The sequence below is a fragment of the Chrysemys picta genome, chromosome 3, assembly GCF_011386835.1.
Source record: "Chrysemys picta bellii isolate R12L10 chromosome 3, ASM1138683v2, whole genome shotgun sequence".
In the NCBI taxonomy this organism is placed as follows: Eukaryota; Metazoa; Chordata; order Testudines; family Emydidae; genus Chrysemys; species Chrysemys picta.
In genome coordinates this window covers 9,785,736-9,810,347 of record NC_088793.1, presented here as the reverse complement: position 1 = coordinate 9,810,347, position 24,612 = coordinate 9,785,736, and the positions used below count along the sequence as shown (strand labels likewise).

The 24,612-nt window shown below is 43.1% G+C and overlaps 1 protein-coding gene across 7 annotated transcripts in view; it reads left to right on the top strand.

Annotated features, from left to right (window-relative positions):
- KIF13B (kinesin family member 13B) overlaps positions 1–21,994 on the top strand; it is a 191,821-nt gene extending 169,827 nt beyond the window's left edge. For 2 of the 7 annotated variants that reach the window (XM_042848909.2, XM_005290653.4), the window contains 3 exons: positions 12,395–12,457; positions 14,779–15,877; positions 18,595–21,994. In XM_042848909.2, the coding sequence (XP_042704843.2) occupies positions 12,395–12,457; positions 14,779–15,877; positions 18,595–18,884 (1,452 nt within the window). In that variant the 3' untranslated portion in view covers positions 18,885–21,994. Of the gene's footprint in view, positions 1–2,270; positions 2,340–12,394; positions 12,458–13,395; positions 13,562–14,778; positions 15,878–18,594 lie in introns of those variants that run through there. The other 5 variants (XM_065590117.1, XM_005290651.4, XM_065590118.1 and 2 more) reach the window with 5 other exon arrangements.
- The last annotated feature ends 2,618 nt before the right edge of the window (positions 21,995–24,612 follow it).

Sequence of the window (24,612 nt, the reverse complement as noted above, 5' to 3'; positions counted from 1 at the left end):
GGGACCTTTATTATTGGATCCTCTCTTTATAGTGTCCTTGAAAGGTGGTCTCATCACATTCACATCCTAAACTTCTACCTAAGGTATTGTTTGAATTTCATATCAATCAAGTCATCCATTTCCCAATTTTCTTCCTGAAACGGCACCAGAGCAGGGATGATGCTGCTTTGCATACCCTAGGCATCAGGTGGGTGTTGGCCTTTTATTTGAGCAGAACCGGATCATTTAAAAAAGTCTCCAAGACGGTTTGTGTCAATAGCTGACAGGTCCAAATGTCCAACATCTCCATGTAGAGACTTGCCAGATGGATTTCAGGGTGTATTATTTCTTCTTATGAATATGCCAGTTTACCCCTTCTTAGAGTATTAGCCCATTCCATGAGGTCTGTCTCTACCTCTCCGACATTGTTCCCATTGTTGAGATCTGCAAGGCTGCAACTTGGTCTTCAGTAAATACATTTTCCAAGTGCCACACAGTGGTTCATTCTTCCCGATCAAATGCTGTCTTTGGGAATTCAGTCTTCTCTTCAGTATTGGACTCGACTCTGAAGCTCCCTCCTCCTGTTGAGGATACTGCTCTGAAGTCAGCTGAAGTGAAGCACCCTTAGGGACACTACTCAAAGGAGGAGAGGTTACTCACCCTGTGCAATAATTGGAGTTCTTCAAGATGAGTGTCCCTCCGTTTTGTTTTGGAGTTTTCTCTACAGGACACTTTGGTGGAGAAGGAATTGAGGGCAGTTTGCCTGTACAGCCCTATATGTCCTTGGTGCAGAACACTAGGGTGTGTAGTGCATGTGCGCAGGCCAAATGGCCACTACTACCAAAAATCTCCAATGAAAGGTGCATAATTGAAGTGGAGCACCCATCTCAAACTCCAGTTACTGCATGAGGTGAGTACCTCTCCGTCGCCATGACTAAGCAGGCCTCAGAGAGTGGGTAAGTGTGTTCCCAAAGCTCAACATATTTTCTTTGGATGAAGCCATAATTTGAAAAGCTCTAATATTAATCTACAGCAAAAACAGAAGGTTTTGAGTACTTGTTCTGAAAATTATCAAAAATTATCTCAACAGTAGATTCTTATTTCCTCAATATGCTTTTGCTTAAGTAGGCATCTGCCTTAAAGTAAGATATGTTTTTGTATGTGTTTCCTTAGCAAGATGGTCTCTTCCAGTTCCATTTTTTGTTTGTAATCAATTGCTGTCTGGGTTCTAGAAATGCAAAGACATTACTGTGAAGCTGGTGGCAGCTGACAAAATTGCTGTCTTTGACCTTCTGATGCAAGTTTAGTAACTAATCTGGAGAATAATGAACCGCAATTAATGAAATCTGCTCTCGTATTCAAGTGTGTTTCTCAGACAGCACATAAAATAATTGAAAGAACTTCCTGCTCTCTAATTAGTTAGATTGAATTAATTTGGCATAATAGGATTCTTCATGTAACTAGCAGATCAGCTTCCGATGAAGCTGTTTATATACCTAAAAGATTGGCTGCTGATGAAGCTGTTTATATACTTTAAAGTTAGAAAATACACATTCTCTCTGACTAATCTGGTGCCTTTAAATTAATTGCCAGTATTTTGTAAATTAAAAAGCAGCTATATTCTTTAACCATTTGTGATTATTTGACTCGCTCTTTACTTTCCATTGTTCATTCTTAAAACAAGTTAGTAATGCCACATGCAGAATTTATGGCTTTTTCCATTCTTATTGTTGATGGGGGAGAATTAATTATTTTAAACTCCACAAGTGTGGAGGAGGAAGGGGTGAGGGTGCATCTTTCTAGTTTCTAGCTATATATATGCTTAATTATATTATGTGCATGCAGTTGAAGCCTTATTTCTTTATTAGCGTATTGTTGATTCCATAGTCTGAACAAGACAGATTATTCTTCACGCTGTGACCATTTTGGTCTCTCTGAACTGCTCATATAATGGCATTTTAAGTTATCATTGTGTGTTGGTATTTACAATGTATATATCAAAGTGCAGTCCATACCTTTTATCATTGCAGTGGCAAAAGCAGACTCCTCAGACCAGTGTGAACTTATTCAACGGTTTTAAAATATTTCTGAAGACTCATTTCTTGCTCTCTCTAGATACTAATATGGGGGGGGGGGGGGCATAGAAATATCTGAGTGCCTAGGTGAATAGATTTTGTTAGCATATTGCTGAAATGAAACGTATTTTTGTCACTGCTCCCTTATAGGAGAATCTCTTGTCTGAGTTTCTGTATTCTAATGTCATAATTCATTGCTGTCTGGTTGTGTTCCAGAAATGCAGCGGTATGGCACAGGAGAGGAGGGCAGCTAACAAAATTGTTGTCTTTGACCTTCTGACACAGGTTTAGTAACTAATCTAGAAAATAATGAACTGCAATTAATGAAACCCACCCAGAGAGGCTTTCTCTGGCATACATACAATTATTTATGTAGTGCCATAGATGTGCATGATGCTTAGCATGATTAAAAGGAATTCTGTCCCCTAATCAAATATAAATAATTTGATATCAGAAAACCCCTTTTTAAACGTATGTCTAAAAGGCTTTTTTCAGGGTTTCTAATAATAATTTGTGTTCTTTAATCAGCACGGCTCAACAGATCCTTCATGGCCAACTGAGCTAATATGCATCTAATTCTTGTTGACTGAGTTGTTAAGGCTTCAGTTTCTTGCCTAATTCAGCTTCCAAGATCATCCTTTTAAATACAGTTTTAATTAGAATGATTATGTAAAGCTAATTTTTTTAAAGCAAACGAGTGAAACTCAAAAAAATCTGAAACTTTTAAAAATCTTGTTACAAATTTCCCTTTTAATCTTTTTGCTTGGAATTGGGAATGAAATAAATTAATTGCACAAAAAACAATCTATATTTAATTTTGCACTAAATACATGGGGGTAGCTCATGAAAGTAAATCTTAGGTTCTCAAACTGACTAATTTACATGTAATGAAATTATTATTGCATGTTATACCCCAGGAAAGAATTTTGCAGTAGCTTTTTTGAAATGGCTGTGTGAATGTAGTACTGTCAGACTGATAATCCTTGCAGCTGAAGTCCATCCCCATCTTGAGAGAAGGTGCAGCATAGGCAACAGCAATGGAATTAGTGCCCTCCTAGTGTGCTTTAACCATGACTCTGATTAGTGCCCTCCTAGTGTGCTTTAACCATGACCTCAAGGGACAACCTCTAAATTGGAGGGTAATTCTAGGATCCCTGGCCCAATCAGTCCTTGCCCTCTCTTCTGATACAGTGAGTGGGCAAACAAGTGCCTATTATGGTGCAGGTTTTTGTGATATGATCACCTGCCTGCTGGGATCTGGTGTTCTCAGTCCAATTCATTTCACGTAGGTCTACAAACGTTGCAGAATCAAGCCCCAGATTAATAGTAAGAACTGGAGCACTCCAGCCTCAGTCCAGCAAAGCACATACGTATGTGTTTAATAGGTCTACTTGTGTGCTTAAAGTTAACTTCAGTGGGGCTAATCACATGCTTAAACCTAAGCATTTTAGGATTTAATCCAGTGATCTAGAGTTGAAAAGCTCTGTTTCTCATTACCAGTCCCCAAAGCCATCCTATCTCCTTTCAAACAACTTTTTAAAGAAGTGACTTAATATTTCTTTTTTATCATTGTAAATCTCTTAATTGTTAGAATTCATCTGCTATTTAAATGTATGAACTAGAGAACTATTTAATAGGACACATATACTAGATTTTTCTAGGTCACAATATAGTGATTGGCTACCCAGCTGTGAAGTCTCCAAATATCCTATTTTTTATTTTTATTTATTATTTATATTTTTAACATGAATAACTCTCTTTTTATAAAATCTAAACCAAATTGTGTTTAGCAACTCTTATTGTGAACCTATTACCAAACTGGGTGCTTTGATATTCTCTTTCAGTCCAGGTTTGTCAATTCATTGCAGATCATATGCCAGAAATTATCTGTATGAATCGACCAAGGACCAAATTCTGCCTCTCAGATGTATGTGCAGCCACTTTTTACTTCAGTGGGAACTATGCTTATGCATTTGAATACAGAATGTGGCGCTGGATACAGAGACCTATATTTCATCAGTGCATGTCTTTTCACAAACAAGTTATTATAACAAATTGCATTAATACTTATTTCCCCCCCCACTAACTTGACCACAGTTCATAACAAATATTTGTTTTAATACCTTTACTACCCGACGAGAGTAAAAAGCATCTTACCTATCTGTTTCCTGTCAACAGCAAAGTTGGTTAAGTGCCACTTTTTATAATTGCTTTTTTGTTCCATACTTCTTTTAAAGTTGTCTGGCAAAGGTATCTTAAGAGTTTTTATGTGTGTCATGCTTTCAGGAGGAGAATGGTATTTTAGCAGTTGATGGGGAATGATTAAAGTATAACTGTTTTATTTCTTTTGTTGTTTGATAACAAGGCTTTTACATTTTATGGGTTTACATGCTGTAAGACTGACGGTTTTTGATAAAATACAGGAAAGTGTGGGGTTTTCTGTTTTTTTTTTGAAGGCCAGGTGAATAATGCTAAAAATAAAGGAACTAGGAAATATCAAAATAAGAAAACTATTTAAGATCATTGTGATCACTTCTATAGCATTTTTTATCCCTAGACCTCAAAGCACTTTCCAAAAGAGTATATTGTAACATCTGTATTTTACAGATGGGGAAACTGAGGCAGAGGTTGTGCCACATGAGGTCACTTCCAGAGTAGAGAATAGACTGCCTATCTGTTGGAACACGCTGCCTCTCCAAGACCCTAAATCACTAGCAATACTTGTGTAGACTTATAATTATAACTCTCAGTGGTAAGCACTACGCTCTAGTAAATACTTGAAAGGTTGAGCCAGGAACGAGGAGGGAAAAATGATGCCATTCTCCCTAGCTGCTCCTGCTTGAGATGCCACTCATAGTAGATTGTAAGGAGTAGAGATGTTAAATATGATTACTATTCTTCTGGTGGGTTCCCCAGATTTGGCTTCCCCCTCAGAGAGGTTCAGATGCAGACAGTCTCCAGCAGAGGGAGGAGCAGTTGCCATTAAAGCCAGGGAGGGGGCTACCTGGCTTCACACCAATCAGACCAGGCCCTGCTGTTGTGGAGGAGACCAAGCTTGGTTGGGGGTGAGGAGGGTTAGGTGCCCTGCTGGGCTCTGCCAGATTGGGTCCTCCTTGGTGAGGCTCAGATGACTTCCTGGGCTTTACTCCATGCCTTTTAGTTCCAGGGATCAGGTTGGTGGGTGGAGAGGTGATACTCTCCTAAATGCCACCTGATTTATGACGCCAAAATGAGCCATTGCTCACCATAAAAACTGCAGATCTTATGCATAATTTAAAGGTAGTCCCTTTCCTTTTTAATATGCTTTGATCAGAAGTGAAATAGTTAACAATGACAACAATTAAATAATCATTACTTCAAAGAGATGAATGGGAGTAGTTCTCACTTCTTCGAATGATGATCCCTATTGTATTCCACTGAGGGTTTACATATGCGTACCATGCTTTCAGAGCTGGAGATTTTTCAAGTAGTAGTCTCCACTGGTCCACACATGTGCCCTTGCCTCGCCTCATGGTTTCGTTCAAGATGATAAAGGGCAGGGCAGACCAACCATGTCGCCAGTTCGTTCTCACCGCCTCATGATACAGATCAAAACTATCACTGTCCTCTTGTGTGTGACACACCTTTTAAAAAGAGTTTAGTTGTACAGTATATAGTTTTAGTAGTCCTATGCTATTTTACTGTTTTAGTAGTTATTTGGAGTAGAATTAGGACTTTGGGGGAATCTGTTTCTGGGTAAACACCCAACACACATACACACGGTTACTGGACTATGCCGAAGATCCTAGGCTTTAAAATCTGTGCCTCCTGCCCGTGTTCCTCTTTGGTGAGCGATAAACATCAATGCTGCTTAGGCTGCTTGGGAGAAGCCCACATTTCATCCTGGTGAAGTATCTGCCAGTCCTTCCCTAGCCATACCTGAGAAGAGTGGGCTCTCTGCCTCAAGAAGCATCTCATGGAAGTCACCATAAAACCTCATTTGGACCGAGGCTGAGGAACTCCTCTGTACATCGCCTGATACAGCCAGGATTAACGCTGCTGGCTATGGAGACTGAGTCTGGCTCTGTCAGTACCACCACTATGGACTCCATGTCGGGGCCTAGTCTGGAGGTAAGGAAGCATGCACATAAACATGGCAGTAAGTCTTCCTCCAAACCAAAGAAATGGGATGTTTTTTCAACAAGCACCAGCCATGGGGAAGCAGCGCACTCAGAGATGCATAAACGTGACAAGAATCCACACAAACCAGCAGATCTGTTTGTACCAGGTACCGAGCCCAACACACCGTCAATGTCGGCCCCCCTTAAGGTACGGGATCCGCCTACTCCGGGAAAGTCCACCACTCTGGTGCCAGTTCCCACTGTAGAAAGAGTACCATTAAGGCCAGGGAAATCGGGAAGGGCTCCGGAGCCCCAGGAACTGTTTGCTGTGGGAGAGCCAAGATCTCCATGCCTTCTGCTACCATCCACCTCTAGGGAGGCCAGATCTCCCATCCAGGACATGCCGCAGTCAAGACACCCTTCACTGCGTCCTCCAATAGTCTACATCAGGGGTGGCCAAACTTTTTGCCCCGAGGGCCACATCTGGGTATGGAAGTTCATAGACTCATAGACTCATAGACTTTAAGGTCAGAAGGGACCATTATGATCATCTGGTCTGACCCCCTGCACGCTGCAGGCCATAAAACCATCCCCGCCCCTTCCCTGGACTCTGCTGCTGAAGTCCCCAATCCTGTTATTAGTGACCTCAATCGGCAGAGACCCTCCTGCTAGAGATCCCTGCCCCATGCTGCGGAGGAAGGCGAAAAACCTCCAGAGGCTCAGCCAATCTGCCCTGGAGGAAAATTCCTTCCCGACCCCAAATATGGCGATCAGTAAGACCCCGAGCATATAGGCAAGAGTCTCCATCCTGACCCCTTTTAGCCATTATGCTATTTACCTACCATTGCTTGGTTTTCCTTGACAACTATGTTTTACCATTAAACCATTCCCTCCATAAACTTATCTAACTTAATCTTAAAGCCAGACAAGTCCCTCGCCCCCACCGTTTCCCTCGGAAGGCCGTTCCAATATTTCACCCCTCTAACGGTCAGAAACCTTCGTCTAATTTCAAGCCTGAACTTCCCCACGGCCAGTTTATATCCATTCGTTGTATGGTGGGCCACGAATGCTCAAGAAATTGGGAGTTGGGGTTCAGGTGGGGGTGCGGGCTCTGGGGTGGGGCCAAAAATGAGGAGTTCAGGGTGCAGGAGGGGGCTCCAGGCTGGGGTAGGAGGTAGGGTGAGGGCTCTGGCTGTGGGGGTGGGCTCTGGGGTGGGGTTGGGTATGAGGGGTTGGGGGTGCAGGAGGGATCTCCAGTCTGGGACTGAGGGGTTCGGAGGGTGGGAGGGGGATCAGGGCTGGGGCAGGGTGCAGGCTCTGGGCAGTGCTTACCTCAAGCAGCTCCTATGCAGAGGCGCAGCCAGGCGGCTCTGCGCACTGTGCTGTCCCTGCAGCTCCCATTGCCCTCGGTTCCCAGCCAATGGGAGCTACAGGGGCGGCACTTGGGGCAAGGGCAGCGTGCGGAGCCCCCTGGCTGCCCATATGTGTAGGAGCCGGAGGGAGGACATGCCGCTGCCTCCGGGAGCCGCACGGAGTCACGGCACGCGCAGAGTGGGGCAAACCCCGACCCCGTTCCCTGGCTGGAGCGCCGGAGCGGGTGCTCGAGGGCCGGATTAAAACATCAGAAAGGTCAGAGGCAGCCCCCGGGCCATAGTTTGCCCACCCCTGGTCTACTGCTTCCACTGGCTTCAATAGTACTATTGATGGAACCAGTGTCTGAATTTTCCTATTCAGGGGATTCGGATGAAGTACAGGGGCTGCCCATCCCTTACCACCACTAAGAGTACCCGAAGAGGCCATCCACATCGTGACTATATCCTCCACTCCAACCACAGAGAAGCCACTGGTTCCCTATGCCCTGGGGCCCACCGCAGCACCCTCCAAATCTGTCATGCTGGCCCCCTTTCTGGACTCTGGCCCCAATACCCACCCTCAGAACTCACCCATTCTGTGAGGGAGACTTTTCCTCTCTCCCTGTCTAGAGCACCCTCAAGTAGACGCTCCGAGCCAATCATGGAGGAGGAACCACTGAATCCGGTTCCAGCGGCACAGCTGGAGCAGAACGGTTTTGTCGTTCTCACCAGATGCTGCAGAGACTTCGTCTTCCTTCTCACCCCAGATAACTTTCAGCAATTCCAAGATCTCCTGCGGAGGGTGGTGGGTGAACTTCACATCCCCTTGGAGGAGGTACAAGACACACAACATCAACTCCTGCACATCCTTCCCTCATCAGTACCAGGTTGCTCTGCCAGTCAACAATGCCATCCTCCAACCAGCTCAAACAATTTGGCATACTCCGGCCACATGTGCACCTACCTCCAAGGGGGCAGAAAAGAAATACTATGTACCAGCTAAGGGGTCTGAGTTTCTTTTTTCACTCCACACCCCCATTCCTTTGTGGTACAGGCTGCGACGGAGCGGTCCAAACAGCAGCTTCCACATTCCACTCCAGCGGATTGGACCTTCTGGGATACAAATCTTCTCCTCAGCTAGCCTCCAGTTCAGGATTTCGAATGATCAAGCATTGCTTGCCATATACAACTTCCTGAACTACAGCAAACTGGAGGACTTTGCTGAAAAACTACCTCAACAAGATGGAGTCCAGTTTCAGTCAATCTTGGGGGAAGGCATACTGGTGGCAAGGACAGTGCGTCAATCAGCTGTAGACAAGGCAGACACTTCCTCGTGCTCGATGGCTACGAGCATTGTCATGCGGAGGGAATCGTGGCTTAATTCCTCTGGTTTGCCCAGGAGGTACAAAATACCATTGAGGACCTCCCTTTTGATGAATCCCATCTTTTTAATCAGAAAACGGATGATTCCCTCCACACCCTCAAGAATTCAAGAGCCACAGTTTCTTCGCTGGGTATCTACACACCCGCATCCAAGCGTAAATTCTATCACCCACCATCCACACAGCAGTACAGGACTTCCCAGTTTTTCCACCAAAGGCCTCATGAACCACCACACAAGAGCCAGAAGACCAAATGATCTCGTCCTCCAGGTCTGCCTTCACAGCTTTCCTCATCACACATGCAACCCCCTCAGAAAAGAGATTTCTGAGAAACTCATGAGAGCTGTCAACTACCTTGCCTGCTGCTGTACAACCATCCCACCCTCTTCGGGGGTCTTCTTACCAGCTTGGAGTGCAATAATAATGGACAAGTGGGTGCTAAATGTCATCCATTATGGCTATACGATCAAGTTCATCACACTACCTCATCCACAACCCCCTCCCCTATCCCTCCTCAAGGACCACTCTCACGACAGCATCCTCACCCTAAAGGTAGACTTCTTCCTACAAGGAGGTGAGAGAGAGTGGGTTCCTCCGGATTATCAAATAACAGGGTTCTATTCAACTTACTTCCTAATACCAAAAAAAGGGTGCATGGAAAACAATTCTGGATCTCTGTTGTCTCAATCACTTCATCCGCAAATCCAAGTTTCGTATGGTCACCTTAGCAGCCATCATTCTGTCGTTGGAAGAAGGCATGTGGTTTACGGCTCTCGATATGCAGAACACCTATTTTCACATAGAGTTGATCTGACCCACACATCGTTCCTGAGGTTCACAGTAGGCCCATAGCATTTTCAATACAGGGTCCTGCCATTTGGACTCACCACTGCTCCCAAGGTCTTCACCAAAGTTTTCACTGTTATGGTGACCCACCTCAGGCATTATGGGATCCTTGTATTCACGCTGGCTGCTAGCAGTGTGATCCAGAGACAAAACCCAGATCTCGACCTCCATGTTGCGCAGACTCTGTTCCTCCCTCGGAGTCAGCATAAATGTTGAACAATCAAATTTGGACCCCACACAGTCCCTGGGCCTCCATCAACTCAGTTACAGCACAAACGTACCTACCAAGGGACAGATTCTTGTCTCTGCAAGAACTCGTCACCCGCAGAGCCAACAGTCCTCCTGTCCCAGCCAGGATTTGCCTATCCCTCCTGGGCCACATGGCCTCAGGCACATACATCACCACCTTCACCTTCGCCGCCTCCAGATGTGGCTTGAGAGAGTTTACTCACCCATGCAACATGCCATGAACCTTCTGCTGACAGTTTCCCCCCAAGGTACTCTCATCCCTCCAGTGATGGAGGGACCCACAAGTCTGTGTGGGGATCCCTTTTCTCCCATCCTCCCCGGACAGAATGATCATCATTGACTCGTCCCTGGAACGGTGGAGGAGCGCACATGGGAAAGCACATGACACATTTGAACATGGACCCCGCGGGAATCCAGGATGCACATCAACCTTCTGGAGCTCCCAGCTGTAAGGAAGGCGTTCCAAGCATTTCTCCCTTCCATCTGTTCTCATTATGTTCTTATGTGGGACAATGCTCTTGGAGCATTTAGAGCACTGGATGAGGTACAGGCCACCCAATACCCCAAGAGAACCTACTTCAATACAGAAATAAAATCCCCTCTGACCACGAACCTCTAGTTGTCACCTACCACCCCACTCTGGAACCCATATAGGGTATCATCAAACAAGTACAACCCACACTCAGTGGGGACCCCATCCTGAAATAAAGTTTTCCTGAACCCTTCTTCTGACCTTCAAACAACCTCCCAACCTCTCCAAGCTCATCATCAGAAGCAAGCTCCCCACAGACCAGGACACACCAAGTCAAAGCAGCACCAGACCCTGCCAGAACAACAGATGCAAAACCTTGCAGACCATATCTCCACTGCTACAATGATCAACACCCCCCACAATACATGTTTCAAGATCAGGGCCGGCTCCAGGGTTTTTGCCGCCCCAAGCAGTGGGGAAAAAAGAAAAAAGGTCGCGATCGGCGGCACCTCCACCTCGCCGCTTTCTTCTTTGGCGGCAATTTGGTGGCAGGTCCTTCCGAGGGACTTGCCGCCGAAGAGCCCGACATGCCGCCCCTCTCCGTTGGCCGCCCCAAGCACCTGCTTGCTGAGCTGGTGCCTGGAGCTGGCCCTGTTCAAGATCCATGGGTCCTGCACATGCCTATCACCACACGTGGTGTACCTCATCCAGTGCACTAAATGCCCCCAATAGCAACTATGTGGGGGAAACCAAACAATTACTATGCTCTCGAATGAACTCACAGGAAAATAAGAGACAAACACCTCATCTCCTGTAGATGAACACTTTTCACAAAGTGATTACTCTGTATCTGACCTTATGAGTCCTCATCCTCAAAGGAAACCTGTGCAAAACTTTCAGAAGATGAACCTGGGAGCTTAAATTTATTACTCTGCTGGACAGTACAAATCATGGACTAAACAGACACTGGATTTATGGCTTATTACAATAATCTGTAACCCATTAACAATCCCCCGCCCTCCCTCCCCCTGCCAAACTTGATCCCCCCCACCCTACTTTCCTCCCTATGACTGGAGGGATGTTAACATCACCTTGAATGGACCCTTGAAATATGTGTTAACTACTTATGTTAAACAATCCGTTCAAATCTTGTATTTAGCAGTGACATTGTTAGTTTCCCAGACCTGAAGGAGAGCTCTGTGTAAGCTCGAAAGCCTCTCTCTCTCTCTCTCTCTCTCTCTCTCTCTCTCCCCAACAGAAGTTGGTCCAATAAAAGAGAGAACCTCACCCACTTTGCACATATTTTTCAGTTTAGCATTTTGCATGTTGTAAGTTATGGTGCCTCTTTTCAAAAGGAACTTCTGTAGATGTTTCTTACAGACTGAGATAGAGCGCGCAGTGTTGAAAATCTTGTAAGACTCACGTGGTAGACGGGGAGAACATTTTGGCAGGGGACATAGGTAGGTTGAAATCTCTGTTGAATTTTGGCCACTTCTAATAGCGAATCTGCCTGCTTGTTCAGTGATGTCAGCTGAAGTAGCATAGGCAACTCCTCTTCCTTTTACTTCCAACCTTGATCTGTTCAATGGTCAGTCTGGCAGAGAAACAGCTGTTCTGTGGCCACACCACAACAATCTTTTTTATTTACACTTTAAAACCTTACCCTATGTAGTTCACGCTGTTGCGTGTGTGTGGAAATGCAGGGACGTTCTCCTTACCTGGGTTAAGACAACATTCATTTGTCCCCTCGTGGTATAGTGGGGGTCAGCAGAGCCCATTTTAAAAAAAAAGCAAAGCTCCGTTTGTCTGTCCCTAAAGACCATTTGTTATCCCAGAATTTTCAATACATATTTTAAAGGTTTCCCTCTTCAGTTAAACCAGTTCAGCAATATTTAATCCTATAAGTGAATAATGCTGTTTTTTCCCCCCTCTCCTGCAGCCTGTCCCACGAATTATGGTTCAGTCTGCCAGCATTGATGCCAGTGCTACAAAGTTAAAACAGGTAGGCACACTACATTGTCCACAATATCTTGTAGCTGGAAACCAATGGAAACAGCAGCAGTGTTGTATGCAAAGGCTACTGCTGGCATCCTTACGTCAAACCTCTTCCATTTTTATTGTTGCTTCGCTTAGACAATTAACTGTAATGTAGGTTGGAATGGGTTTTTTATGTCCCGCTAAATTCTCCTCTTATATTGCTTGTTACACTTTTATATTTGAAAACCTTGCTAATCATATGATTGCACTAGCAGGTAAGTTTAGCTGCCTACTGCTTTAAAAGGCAAATTGCTGGGCTGGGGTGCTTTCTATAAACAGAATGTATCCCTTATTCTGAACGTTTAATTTGATTCTCAGTTTTACATTTCATTCTAATTCATGATATCAACATGAAAAAGACTAGCACTAACCTGCAGAGAAAACACTCTTATGATCTCCCACAGTTCAGCAGAATTTCAATCTTATGAGTAGCAGATCAGTTTTCTCCTCTTGTGCTTATATTGTCTTAACAAAATGTGTGTTAAAGCTTATGTAAAAAGGAAAACCCAAGGAAAGGATAGAGCGTCTAAATCTACAGTACAGCACCCGTCCCCATAAAAGAGCTAAAAATATATTTTAATTGACCATAACGTTTTCAGAAACTTTTCTGTAGTACATTTCACCCAGCAGTAGAAGGCTAGCCTTTGATTCTGACGCGCCAGTAATTCAATCAAATTCTGCTTTCTCTAAATGCCACTTATGTTTCCTTTAGAACAGTCTCCTCAAGGGAGAGTGAAAGTCCCATCACTTGGGACACTTAAAACTAGATTGGGCAAAGCACTAGAAAATATCTTGAAAAGAAACAAAAAGGTGGGTGAGACAATGTCATGGGTCTCTAGATTATGAAAGGAATTTTAAAAAATCTTGGCTTTCAGATTGAAAAAGAAATTAATTTGTTCACAGAAAGCTACTTGCTACGCTCAGTCAGCATATGGCTTATGAAATCTTTCGTTGGAACTCCCCCTTCCCCATGGCACACCTTGATGGATGATTGATGGATCATGTCTATCACAACATGTGGTACACCTTATCCAGTGCGCTAAATGCCCCAATAGCAACTATGTGGGTGAAACCAGACAATCGCTATGCTCTTGAATGAACTCACACAGGAAAATGATAAAAGGCAAAAACAACACATCACCTGTGGTGAACGCTTAGATCACTCTATATCTGACCTATCAGCCCTCATCCTGAAAGGAAACCTGCACAACACTTTCAAAAGAGGAGCTTAAATTCATTACTCTGCTAGATAGTACAAATCATGGACTGAACAGAGACACTGTATTTAGGGCTTATTGGAAAAATCTGTGATCCAGTAACCCTCTCTTTTTGTCCTGTGACTGCAGAGGTATTAACGGGCCACTGTACCTTGAATAGTCCCTTACAACATGTGCTAACTACTTATGCTAAACAATGTGTTTCACTTTGTATTTTGCTGTGATGCTGGGAGTACCTGTCCCAGACCTGAAGAAGAGCTTTGTTGGCTCCAGAGCTTGTCTCTCACCAACTGAAGTTGGTCTAATAAAAGATATTACATCACCCACTTTGTCTCTCTAAATCTGAAAATTCAAGGTAACTTTCCACTCCAATGGATACTAATTTAGAACAGAAAACAAAAATAAACACTGGTGAGTTAGTAAACAGAATATGTACAAGTTTGCCTTCCTCATGCTTCCCCCCCCCCCCCCCCCGAAAAAGATTTAAAGACATCCTAATCTTTTAGAGTACATTTGCTGGCAAAAGATATTGATCCATCCTATATAGTAAACTGTACAGCCAAGAAATACATCACTAAAATGGGCTGTTAATCTCGGTGGTGCAGTTAATTTCATACTCTGAAAGTATGTGGTGGTGGCAGTATTGAGAGGGGAATGGCATTTGGAAACGGGGATATAAATGACAGTTTACTTAGAAATGCATGATTTATCAATCCTGAGTTAAGCCAAATAACTGTAAGAGACTTATAGATCATGGCTGTTTCACATTTCAAATAAATCCTGACGTTCAAAAGGCAAATGACCATTCCTGTGATATAAATAATTTTTCAGTAAATATTGGGGAACGTATTTCTTTTGCTGGACACTATTTTTTTATTAATGGAAGAAATGCACTGATAATCCCACCAGGTTTGTAAAGATGGCTATAAATCAACAAGCACCAGTCCAGCTCTGCAAATGTGCAGGGATTTGGATAAACCGGAGGTTTAGATAGTTTCAGAAGGCCATATGTCAGCATTATCAGCCCAGATGTTTTGAATACCATAACCCATGCTTGTCATCTTTTCAGATTAACCAAGAAGGGGGGAAAGAACCATTTGAAATGGCCAGGCAAGCTACAGAGGCACAAGAAGGGGGGAAAGAACCATTTGAAATGGCCAGGCAAGCTACAGAGGCAGAAAAGAACCAAGAAAGGATGCCCAAAGTGCCTTCACAGCAGCACACCGCAGACATTCAGGCACAGGACTCCCAAGAGGGCCCTCCAAGTCCCCTGAGTGAAGCCTCAAGTGGTTACTTTTCTCACAGTGTTTCAACAGCAACTCTGTCTGAAGCGCTCACTGCATGGAATGAAGCAATTGTTCAGACAGGTGGCCAAACGTCTGCAGTGAGCAACATCTCCCCACCCACCCCAGCTGTTCAGGTAACGTCTGCTACTGACATTTCAATGCAGACAGAGTGCACTTCAGAGGGCTACCCTGCTGTTAAAAGAGATAATCAAGCTGCTTCTGACCTCAGCACTGCCCATGTGAGACCTAAGGACAGCAGCAACGTGAATGGTAATGAGCACCTAAAGTCCAAGTCCTTTGTCTCCCCTGTGACTCAGAGTGAAGAACTAGATGTTGCCTCTGTAGCCATTGATGCGAAAAGCTACATTTCTACCTCCATCCCAAAGAAGGAGCTGCTGACCAAACAGCTAATGGCTTCAACAACTGGAGAGTCAGTGGGACAAGCTGCCAGGAAAAAGGACCACACAAAGCCCGCCTCTACTTCAGAATCGAGAGCTTCCAAACCACAGCTTCAGCCTGACCTCTTGTCCCAGCCCAGCGCTACAGCCTCTCCATTCAAAATCCAAAAAGTCAGGACATCTGAGCTCAAATCTTTTACATGCATGCTGGGGGGAGATTCTGGGTGCTCTTCAAGCCCAGAGGAAGAGGAGAGAGAAAAGAACCGGGTGACTGCACAAGGGTTGAGCCATAATGGTGCGGAGACAGCTGATGAAAAACTGGAAGCGGCTTCTGATTCTGAAGATGCCAATGAAATCCCAGAATGGCTAAAAGAGGGAGAATATGTCACTGTTGGCACAAATAAGACAGGCACAATTAGATATGTTGGCCCAACTGACTTTCAAGAGGGAACATGGGTTGGTGTGGAACTCGATTTGCCTTCAGGTAAGATATGCTCTGTGGCAGGTTGCAATGTGATAAATACTAAACAGCTTTGGATATCTATTCATAACAGGCAGATTACATATGACACCTGGGAGGACTCATGATCAGGGGAAATGTTTTAGGCTATGTAGATTAGATATTCAAGAAAAAAAAATCTCACCTTGATTACTGGAATCTCCCTCAGTCTGTCTCTCACTAACATGTGTCTGCCCAGAGTGCCCCTGCCAATGTAGACTGTTTCTGATCTCACCGCATAGCCCCCTCTAGCCCCCTCTCCTCAATAATTTATTGGTTTCTTGTGTCCTGATGAATCATTCAAACTGCTAATCCTCACCTTCCCCTGCAAAGCCCAATACTAACAATCTACAAGTATATAAATGTATAAACCTCAAGGAAAGAGGAATTTTCTAGGGAGGACCAGAGTGAGTGCAACAGGAGTCATGGAATGCAAATGAGGAAAGGAAAATTTGGACTAAATAGAAGTTGAGATGTACATTAAACTGTTGGATAATCTCTCCCAAGCTGTTTAAAACTGGACTGCAAAAGCACACAAGATGTGTGTGTGTATGTGTGTGTGTGTATATATATATATATATATATATATATATATATATAAAAAAATATATAAAAACATGGAGTAATCATGCACCGAGCACCAGGGAATAGTGGTCATTTAATGGGGGAAGAGAAGGGGTGTTCAATTTCCAATCTGAAAAGTGCTGATCAGTCAGGAGTAGCAATGTCAGTCCTCCAAAGATGCTGCTGGTGATGCAAGCTTCTCTGTGAAGAGGAAAAGATGCTGCTCCTGCTGGAGGCCTGTTAATATGTGTAGGTCTCAAGCAGTTCTCAGTGTGTTGAGGATGTGGAACAGAGAAATGGTGGCCCCAGCATGAGTGGTCAGAAAAAATGAGATAAAGGTACAAGATAGGGGATTGGCGGGCAGAACATTCTATGCTAAGGCCCCAAACCTTTAGAATTTGCTTCCTCCTCAGCTCCATAACAGCCCAAGTTTATTAGCCTTCAAGGTGCACCTTTTTTCCTTTGCCCAAGAGGAGATGGATGTTGACTAGGATGAGTGATGCTGATCTAGTCTATCTAGGTATTAAAAGGGGTCAATATTTATTGTCATTGGGTTAACTTGATCTGGGAGAATTGACAACCATGTTTGTTTAGTCTAATTTTTTAACATTTACTAAGGGTACCGCATGGGTGCTCTTTTTATAGATTGTAAACATACAAATGAATGTGTAGAATTGGTGTTACCAGTAGGCCACCTCCACCTCTGTCCTATTTGATTTCTCCTTGCAAATTTCACACTTTCATCTTTTGCCAGTCATGGGAATAGTGGACCCCTCACCATGCCTTTGTCCACGAAGAGTGGAGTATCTAGGTTCCAGAACTTTACCCTCCATGTGGTTGCCTTGGTGCCTTTCTCCTATGAGACTAGACTGGGTGTCGCTGCCCTCTCTCATCTCACAACACACAGCAGGTCTTTCAATAAAACAATGCTTATTAAAAAGAAGAGGATTCCAAATAAAGTATTTGTTTCAACATACCTGGATTTATGCTTGGTAAAAACTAAACAGATACAGTGTTCTCGGCTTACATGTCCCAAAGAGCAATCTGTGGTTCTGACTTCTGTCAAAGTTCCAGCCCCAACTGTCAGTTATAAGAGTCCATGTGCCCCCGTTTATAAGCCTCCTTTTTCCAGCTTCAATACCACATGCTAGGGAGTTAACTTGTTTCCCCTGCTCCCAATCAGTCTCTCATCTTCTTGAAGCTCTTGTACATTACTTCACACATGGCTGATGACTGTCTGCCAGACTGTCAAGGGAAAAGATTGTTTTGATTGCCCTATCCCCTATATGTGGGGGAAATTTCATCTCATGTCTCCCATCTGTTGGAGTATAGTTTATTTCTAAAGTAAATTCACCTCTCTGTTATAAAATTTAATTTAAGAAATAGGAACAGAGGTTCGTATCTTGTCACAGTAAACTGTGGATTGAGCAGAATGCTGTATCCTCCACCTCATGGGATTTCAGCACCCACCGTACGTACCCACCAGTGGCCAAGCTATCTGGCACTAGAGTGCTTAGGATGAGGGGAAACTGTCAAGACAAAAGGGTGAAGCATCTGCTATGTAAGGATGCTTCTGATGATCCATGATAGTTCTTGGCAAATGGAACCTCTTGGTTTACAAAGATAATAGTAATTGTCCAGGTTTCTGGAACAGAGCATTTTGGAGCTGCATTGCAATGCCCTGTGTAGTGGACAGATTGCAATGGAGAGGGTGGATATGGCACTGGCAATAATAAAATCAAATAGCCTGATGTTTAGAGGTGCTACGGTATGGTACCTACAGCTTCCTTTGACTTCCGTCTATCACGGAGTCTGAAAATCAGGCCACAATAGATACGTTAGATGGTGGAGGGTAGAAAAAGGCTAATGGGCCCATTCAGTTCCATACTGATGATCTCCAGAAAATTGCCACCCGGCATTCATTTCTACCTGATTTCAGGAGTTTAGTGTGTTGGCTCATAACTCAGTTTTATTGGGTGTGCCATGGACTGAAGGTCAATTTATGGAATCCTTTCTGATCACTGCTATAATGACTTACAGATGACTCCAGTGATTGTCTAAAATGAGGGGTAGTCATAAGTAAATATGCGCACGAGGGCGAAATTCCTTTTGTAGCATCTTTCTTTTTCTTGTTAAAGGTAAGAATGATGGCTCCATTGGAGGAAGGCAGTACTTCAAATGCAACCCAGGCTATGGGCTCCTTGTGAAACCAAACAGAGTGGGAAAAGCCACCGGAGCAGCAAGACGGCGGAGTGCTGGGCTTAGGTTGCAAGGGGGAGCTACGCCCGAGAACCGGAAGAGCAACAATTTCTCAGGGTCAGCCTCCAGCCTGACATCACTGACAGCCCTAGCCAAAATGGAAGGATCTGCTCTCCAACCCGAGAAGATCCAGAAGAATGCAGAGAACAGGAAATCTTGGGCTAACTGAACGAGGCTTACAGGCCCCACAAGCTGGTTCGAAAATAGCTTGTGAAGCTGTCACCGAAGTGGATGTGCTTGCAACATTAAACCAACCTGGTAAACTTAGCTCTGGCAAACACTAAAGAAGGAGTTTTTCTCTACTTTTGTTGCTGATATGTTATATCTTTGCCTTGTCATGGTGATGGATCTGTGTGTTTAGGCTCCTGACACAAATTGGGACACTTCATTGTGTGGCTTATTTCAAATAGTGAAGGTTGTGGGAGGGGGTTTAATGGTGCTGCTTTTAAGTCATTCACAGAATGAACTGCCAGATCAGTGATTCAAAGTATTGTATGAGTTTCCAGCAGCTGCGAAAAATTAACTGGAGCGATTTCCCAACCCACAACATCTATACTTCCTTAAACATGGTTGGCAGTTCTGTAAACATCAAAATACAGCATGCAAGGCTCCATCCTTTTGGAAAAGCTGTGTCTGTATCAGGCAATAATGAGAAACGGATACAGTTGTAAAGAAGAAAGAAGTTATATTGCGAAGGAAACAGAACAAAAATAATTAACTTGGTTACATGACCTGGAACCAGTGCCTATCTTGAATAATGTTCGTGTCTTTCTACTCTTATTGAAATCAATGGGATTCTACCCTATCAGTGGCTTTTGATCCCTGTTTTTTAAAGGCATATTCAAATTTAGTTAACCCACTAAATAGATTGTAGTTATTTTAACAGGACATAGAATCTGTTCACCTTCCTTTCCTCCCTGGACACAGTGGAATATTGCTCTCATTGTTTCTTTAGTTTGTCTTCAGGATTTTTGCAAAGATATCAGCGTTCTCTAAAGTGCTACAGTATTTATAACAGCTTTTTCCAGTTCCGTCTGTACTGCCTGTTGGTGACGTACTCACAAAGAAAGATGTGGGCACCATGCACAACCTTCACTGGCATTTGCATTTTACCAGATTTCGTAAAGTGAAGGCTTGTTGTTCCCCTACTGAATGATCCAGTTGTATTTATTTTTATTTATTGTTTTAAAAAATATGAAATACTTGCGCTTCACAATCGCCCACTGCCTGTCATTGCACAGAGGCGCTCTATTTAGCGTCATACTGAATAGCCTCCCTTTTGGAAAGGCTCCTGCCTACCCAGCAAAACCCTCTTGAGATTGCTCCTAAAATCACTTTATTGGAACGGTTGCACATTCTTCCTCAAAACTAACATTTTTCTGGAGGGTGGGAGAACTGGGCTGGCTTTTGTTGTTTTTAAACTTGATTTTATCTTTGGTGACCTTCACTCGTTTTTAATTTCCTGTGGCATATATAGATATTTTCTAACAAATTACGTAAAGAAAAAAGTAAGACTTAATTGTACAGTATATACAGAGCTTCTTATACTTTGTTTAGTAAATAGTGAGGGACTAGAAATTTTGAGCAATAGATGTTTATAATCTATGTGAGGAACATTCAGGATGCTAAATTAATGGTTAAAACTTAATATGTATCCAGCCTCTCTCATGCTGCACAGATGTGTCTAAGTGCCTTAGCCATCTGGTTCAGGTATCCAAGGGAAACATACATTGTCATCAAAGTAAACTTTAAAGGAGGTAGGGACGCTTAGTGCAGGAGATAATTATGCTGATTGACTGTAATTAATATCAATTTATGCAGAAGGAATAAAAATTAAAATAGAAACTAATCAGTAGTTGGAATAAAATTTGGAATGGGTCAGAATACAGCATTCTAAATGTTGCCAGGCATTAGTACATTCCTATCAGCATTGTATAGTTCTGCTCTTTTCTAAGTTTTTGTAAAGGAATTTAAATGTACAGGCAGATTTTTAAGATTTTCATAAATGTACAACTTTTTTCTTCCCCTGCACAAAGCTGCAACACGGGTTGTCAGAGAGGGGTTTGCCACCCACTAGACTAGTGTTGGAAAGCTTTTTCTATTTCTCTCCTTTCAAGCCTGAAAACATGGGGAAATTAGCAACAAAGACTGGAGAAGCTAAATCCTGTATTTAATTTTAGGAATAACTGTTTTTCATAAACACGTGACCTGCAACAATAACATAATTTATTTTATGAATCAGTTTTATAATACTCTGCAATGAGATAGTACACTCTAACCAATGTAACTTCTCATAATACTGCCTGGCATTATAAAACTCTCTAAAATCATTTTTTCCAAATGAGCTTCACTTTTATTCTTCCAATATGGGTACAGATGGCTGGCTACCGTGAAGCATCTTCTTGATTTAGCTTTTATTAATCTCATCATTTCATTTATTGAATTTGGGAAAATCCTAACTTGTCCTTTTTATTGGTCCCTTATTTGGAGCATACAGTGTTGTGAATGGTAGAGCCATGTTTTCTATTAACCCTCTATTAATTCCCTTTTCTCTTGCCCCATCATATATTACCGACACGGTCTGTCTCTGTGAAGATTTTATATGTTAAATGATTGATCTTCATAGATTTGATCCAGTGCTTTCACTAGTATTTGGGGACCAAGCAAAGGGAAGCTGGGTGAATATTTCATTATTTATTTTACCTAGTATGCATTCCTTTTTGGCCACGTTCACATTGTGATTCTGATTGTGTAAACACTTTAGCTTGTGAGTGACATTACTGAAGTGTTTGAAGGATCAAGATCTAGGGTAGAAACTCTGCCACCCACTAGAGCTTTGGCCTGGTAACCCTAACCTGTATGAACAGGATATTTTTCCTAATCGTGTTACAAAACTATGCTACAAAATATCAGTAGGGTTATACAATAGCAGAAATTGTGCTAGTACAGTGTGCTTTAAACATAGCTGTTGCTAGCATATATTCAGCCTACTTTGGAGAAGGCCTTACACCAGTTTTAGGAATGCCCAGAGAGCTCTCCTCAGCAGTTCATCTTGAATAAGGAAGCTGTGTTTTAGTGACAGAACTCTCACACTTCAGTAGATGGTTAGGATGAAATTCTGGCTCCATTGAAGTCAATAGTCTAACATCCATTGACTTCAGTGGACCCAGGATTTCACCCATTGATTTTTTTTGTATATAGATAGATAGATATAGATCTATCTTCACCACACTGATGTTTGAATTGTTCAATTCCACTCCAGTCCCTACCCCCCAAAAATTTAATCCAGATGAACTTTTTCCTACCCAGATCATTTTCATCTTACAACTGCTGGTTATAAGCTCTTTTAAAAAAAAAAAAAAAAAAATCAAGGAGAGGATCTTACCAGAAGCTCTCAAACTCCATTATCCTCCTCCTGTTGACATTCCTCAAGCAGACTTTGTCCTAATGTTAGTTCCTAAATCTCATTATAGTTTTTTACTCAAAGGAGTTTGAGGTCAGTGCTCTGTCCACCCTCACGTTGGCCAAGCATACCCTAAAAAAATCATGAAAGCAATACAAAAACCTTATTAAATTGTGCTGGAACAATTCGTAGTTGAGGCTGGTTGCATTAAATAACTTTATGCACATTTTTCGCAAGACTTTCATGCACTTTACACAGGAAAAAAGGTATGGCTCCTGCATTAAACATCTGTAGCAAATATTTGCTGTAATGTCTCTGCTACATTTTTAAGTTTTCTTTTTAAGTTCAATAGGTCTGTTTTGAATGATTCTGGGTTTCTAGAAATCGTAAAGCATATTTAAGATTTCAGAGAGAATAGAAAATGTAATGGTCTAAATGTGTGGTAACCACTAGATAAATCCTTTTATTTGCACATGGTACAATGTTTTATGCGGTTGAAATGTGTTGTTTTTGTCCCAATTCAGCCATAAGAATCCTTGTGTTTTTTAAAACAAAGCCAAGACTTTCTACTGTGTTATTTAGAAGATATCAGAGCTCAGCTGTCCCATGGTGTCTTGACCTTTTCCTTGTTGAAATATCACCTTCGGCTTCTTGAGCGCCTTGATTCACACTAATTGTAATACATGTTCTGTTAGTGGGAAAGTGAATGAAGATAAGTTTGTGTTCAGTAGTGTAGCCACAGAGTCCTTAAGAGCAGGTAGAATTTGTCAGTGACTCAGAACTGGGTTGAATCCCATTCTTTACCTGCTGCTCATCAGGAAACAAATGCACTCAGTCGCTGACTTTAAAATGTTCATCATCTTTTTCTTTTGTGTTCTGTATGAATCAAGAATCCAGCTTGGGTTATTACATATCAGACAGGCAAATTTATATGAAATTAAAACTTTCTGTGTGATGGGTTCATTGGGGGCTGGGAAAAGCTTCCATGGGATCTTGTGTTGCCATTACACTGGTACTGTTAGTTCTTTGCACAAAATATATATTTAAACAGTGCCTTATCTTTGCGTCAGACTTTACCCAATCCAATGGAGGGGACTAGTTTTATACTAGCCTGAAGCATTTGTGTGTAGCTTTTCAGTAATTTAAAATGATAGTTTAAAGTAAATGTGTAGGTGATTCACACTATAGGATTCAAACGGCTTGATCAGCTGTGATTACAAACAACAAGTGTCTTGCTCCATTCTGTTTTTTCCTTATTCATCTTTTTGTTCTCTAAACTTCCGCTCCTACTACATGCATTGGGTTCTGCTGTCCACCTTGCTCAAACCCACACACCCCACCAAAGAAAACCTCAGATATCATTAATGACTGACTAAATACAAGCTGATTGGAGCCAGTGACACACATACAACTTCCTTCTGTGCTTTGGGGTGACTTTGACGCTAGCAGCTACCCACTCCTAATTTCTCACTTGTAGAGTCACTGAGTCTGATTCTAGCAGCTGCTACCTGTTCAGACCACAAAATCATTGAGAGGGTCTGATCTGAGTCTGGTGCTGGATCATCCAACACTGCGTGCCAGTTGGGTCTCTGACATCACAGCCATGCACCAACTTCCACTGGTGCATAGCTGAGACCTCCTCTCTAAGGCCATGTCTATACTAGGAACACTTTGCCTGAATAAGTCTACTGGTCTGCTGTCTTGGCAAAGTGCTCCTAGCGTGGACAACGTCTGCTCTCCCTGAGCAGAACAAGCTATACTAGCATGAGCCCAGAATTGGCAGTGTAACTGCATCTGTACTAAGGGCTTTTGCCAGCACAGCTATGTTGATCGAGGGTCAACATAACTAGACTTCTGCTGTTGTAGCCGTCACCTCAGAGTACTCCCTGCACCCATCATGTTAAACAGATGAAGAAAATATACTGGGGTAAACTGGATCGCTGAGACAGGTAAGGGGGAGAGGGAGTTGAAGCACCTGTGGGAAGTGAAAAGAGATTGGGATGTTGGAGGAGGTGTGTTAAGTGTAAGGGTATGTCTACTCTACCCGCCAGATCGGCGGGCAGCGATCGATCCAGCGGGGGTTGATTTATCGCGTCTAGTCTAGACGCGATAAATCAACCCCCAAGCACTCTCCTATTGACTCCTGTACTCCACCACCGCGAGTGGTGCAGACAGAGTCGACGGGGGAGTGGCAGCAGTCAACTCACCAAGGTGAAAACACCACGGTGAGTAGATCTAAGTACGTCGACTTCAGCTACATTATTCGCGTAACTTAGATCTATTCTTTCTCTCCTCCCCCCCCCCCCCCAGTGTAGACGAAGCCTAAGCCACTCACTTCCTTGCCTCCTTCCCCCACAAGTGCCAAGCTGCTCTTTCAGCCTCTAGGCCTTGTGACTAAAGTTGCTGTCAACTCCCATCCTATTCTGGCTTAAGACTCCATTAGTACCTGTTTAAATATTCCAAATCTAGCTCTTATAATGAAGTGGATGAAAGT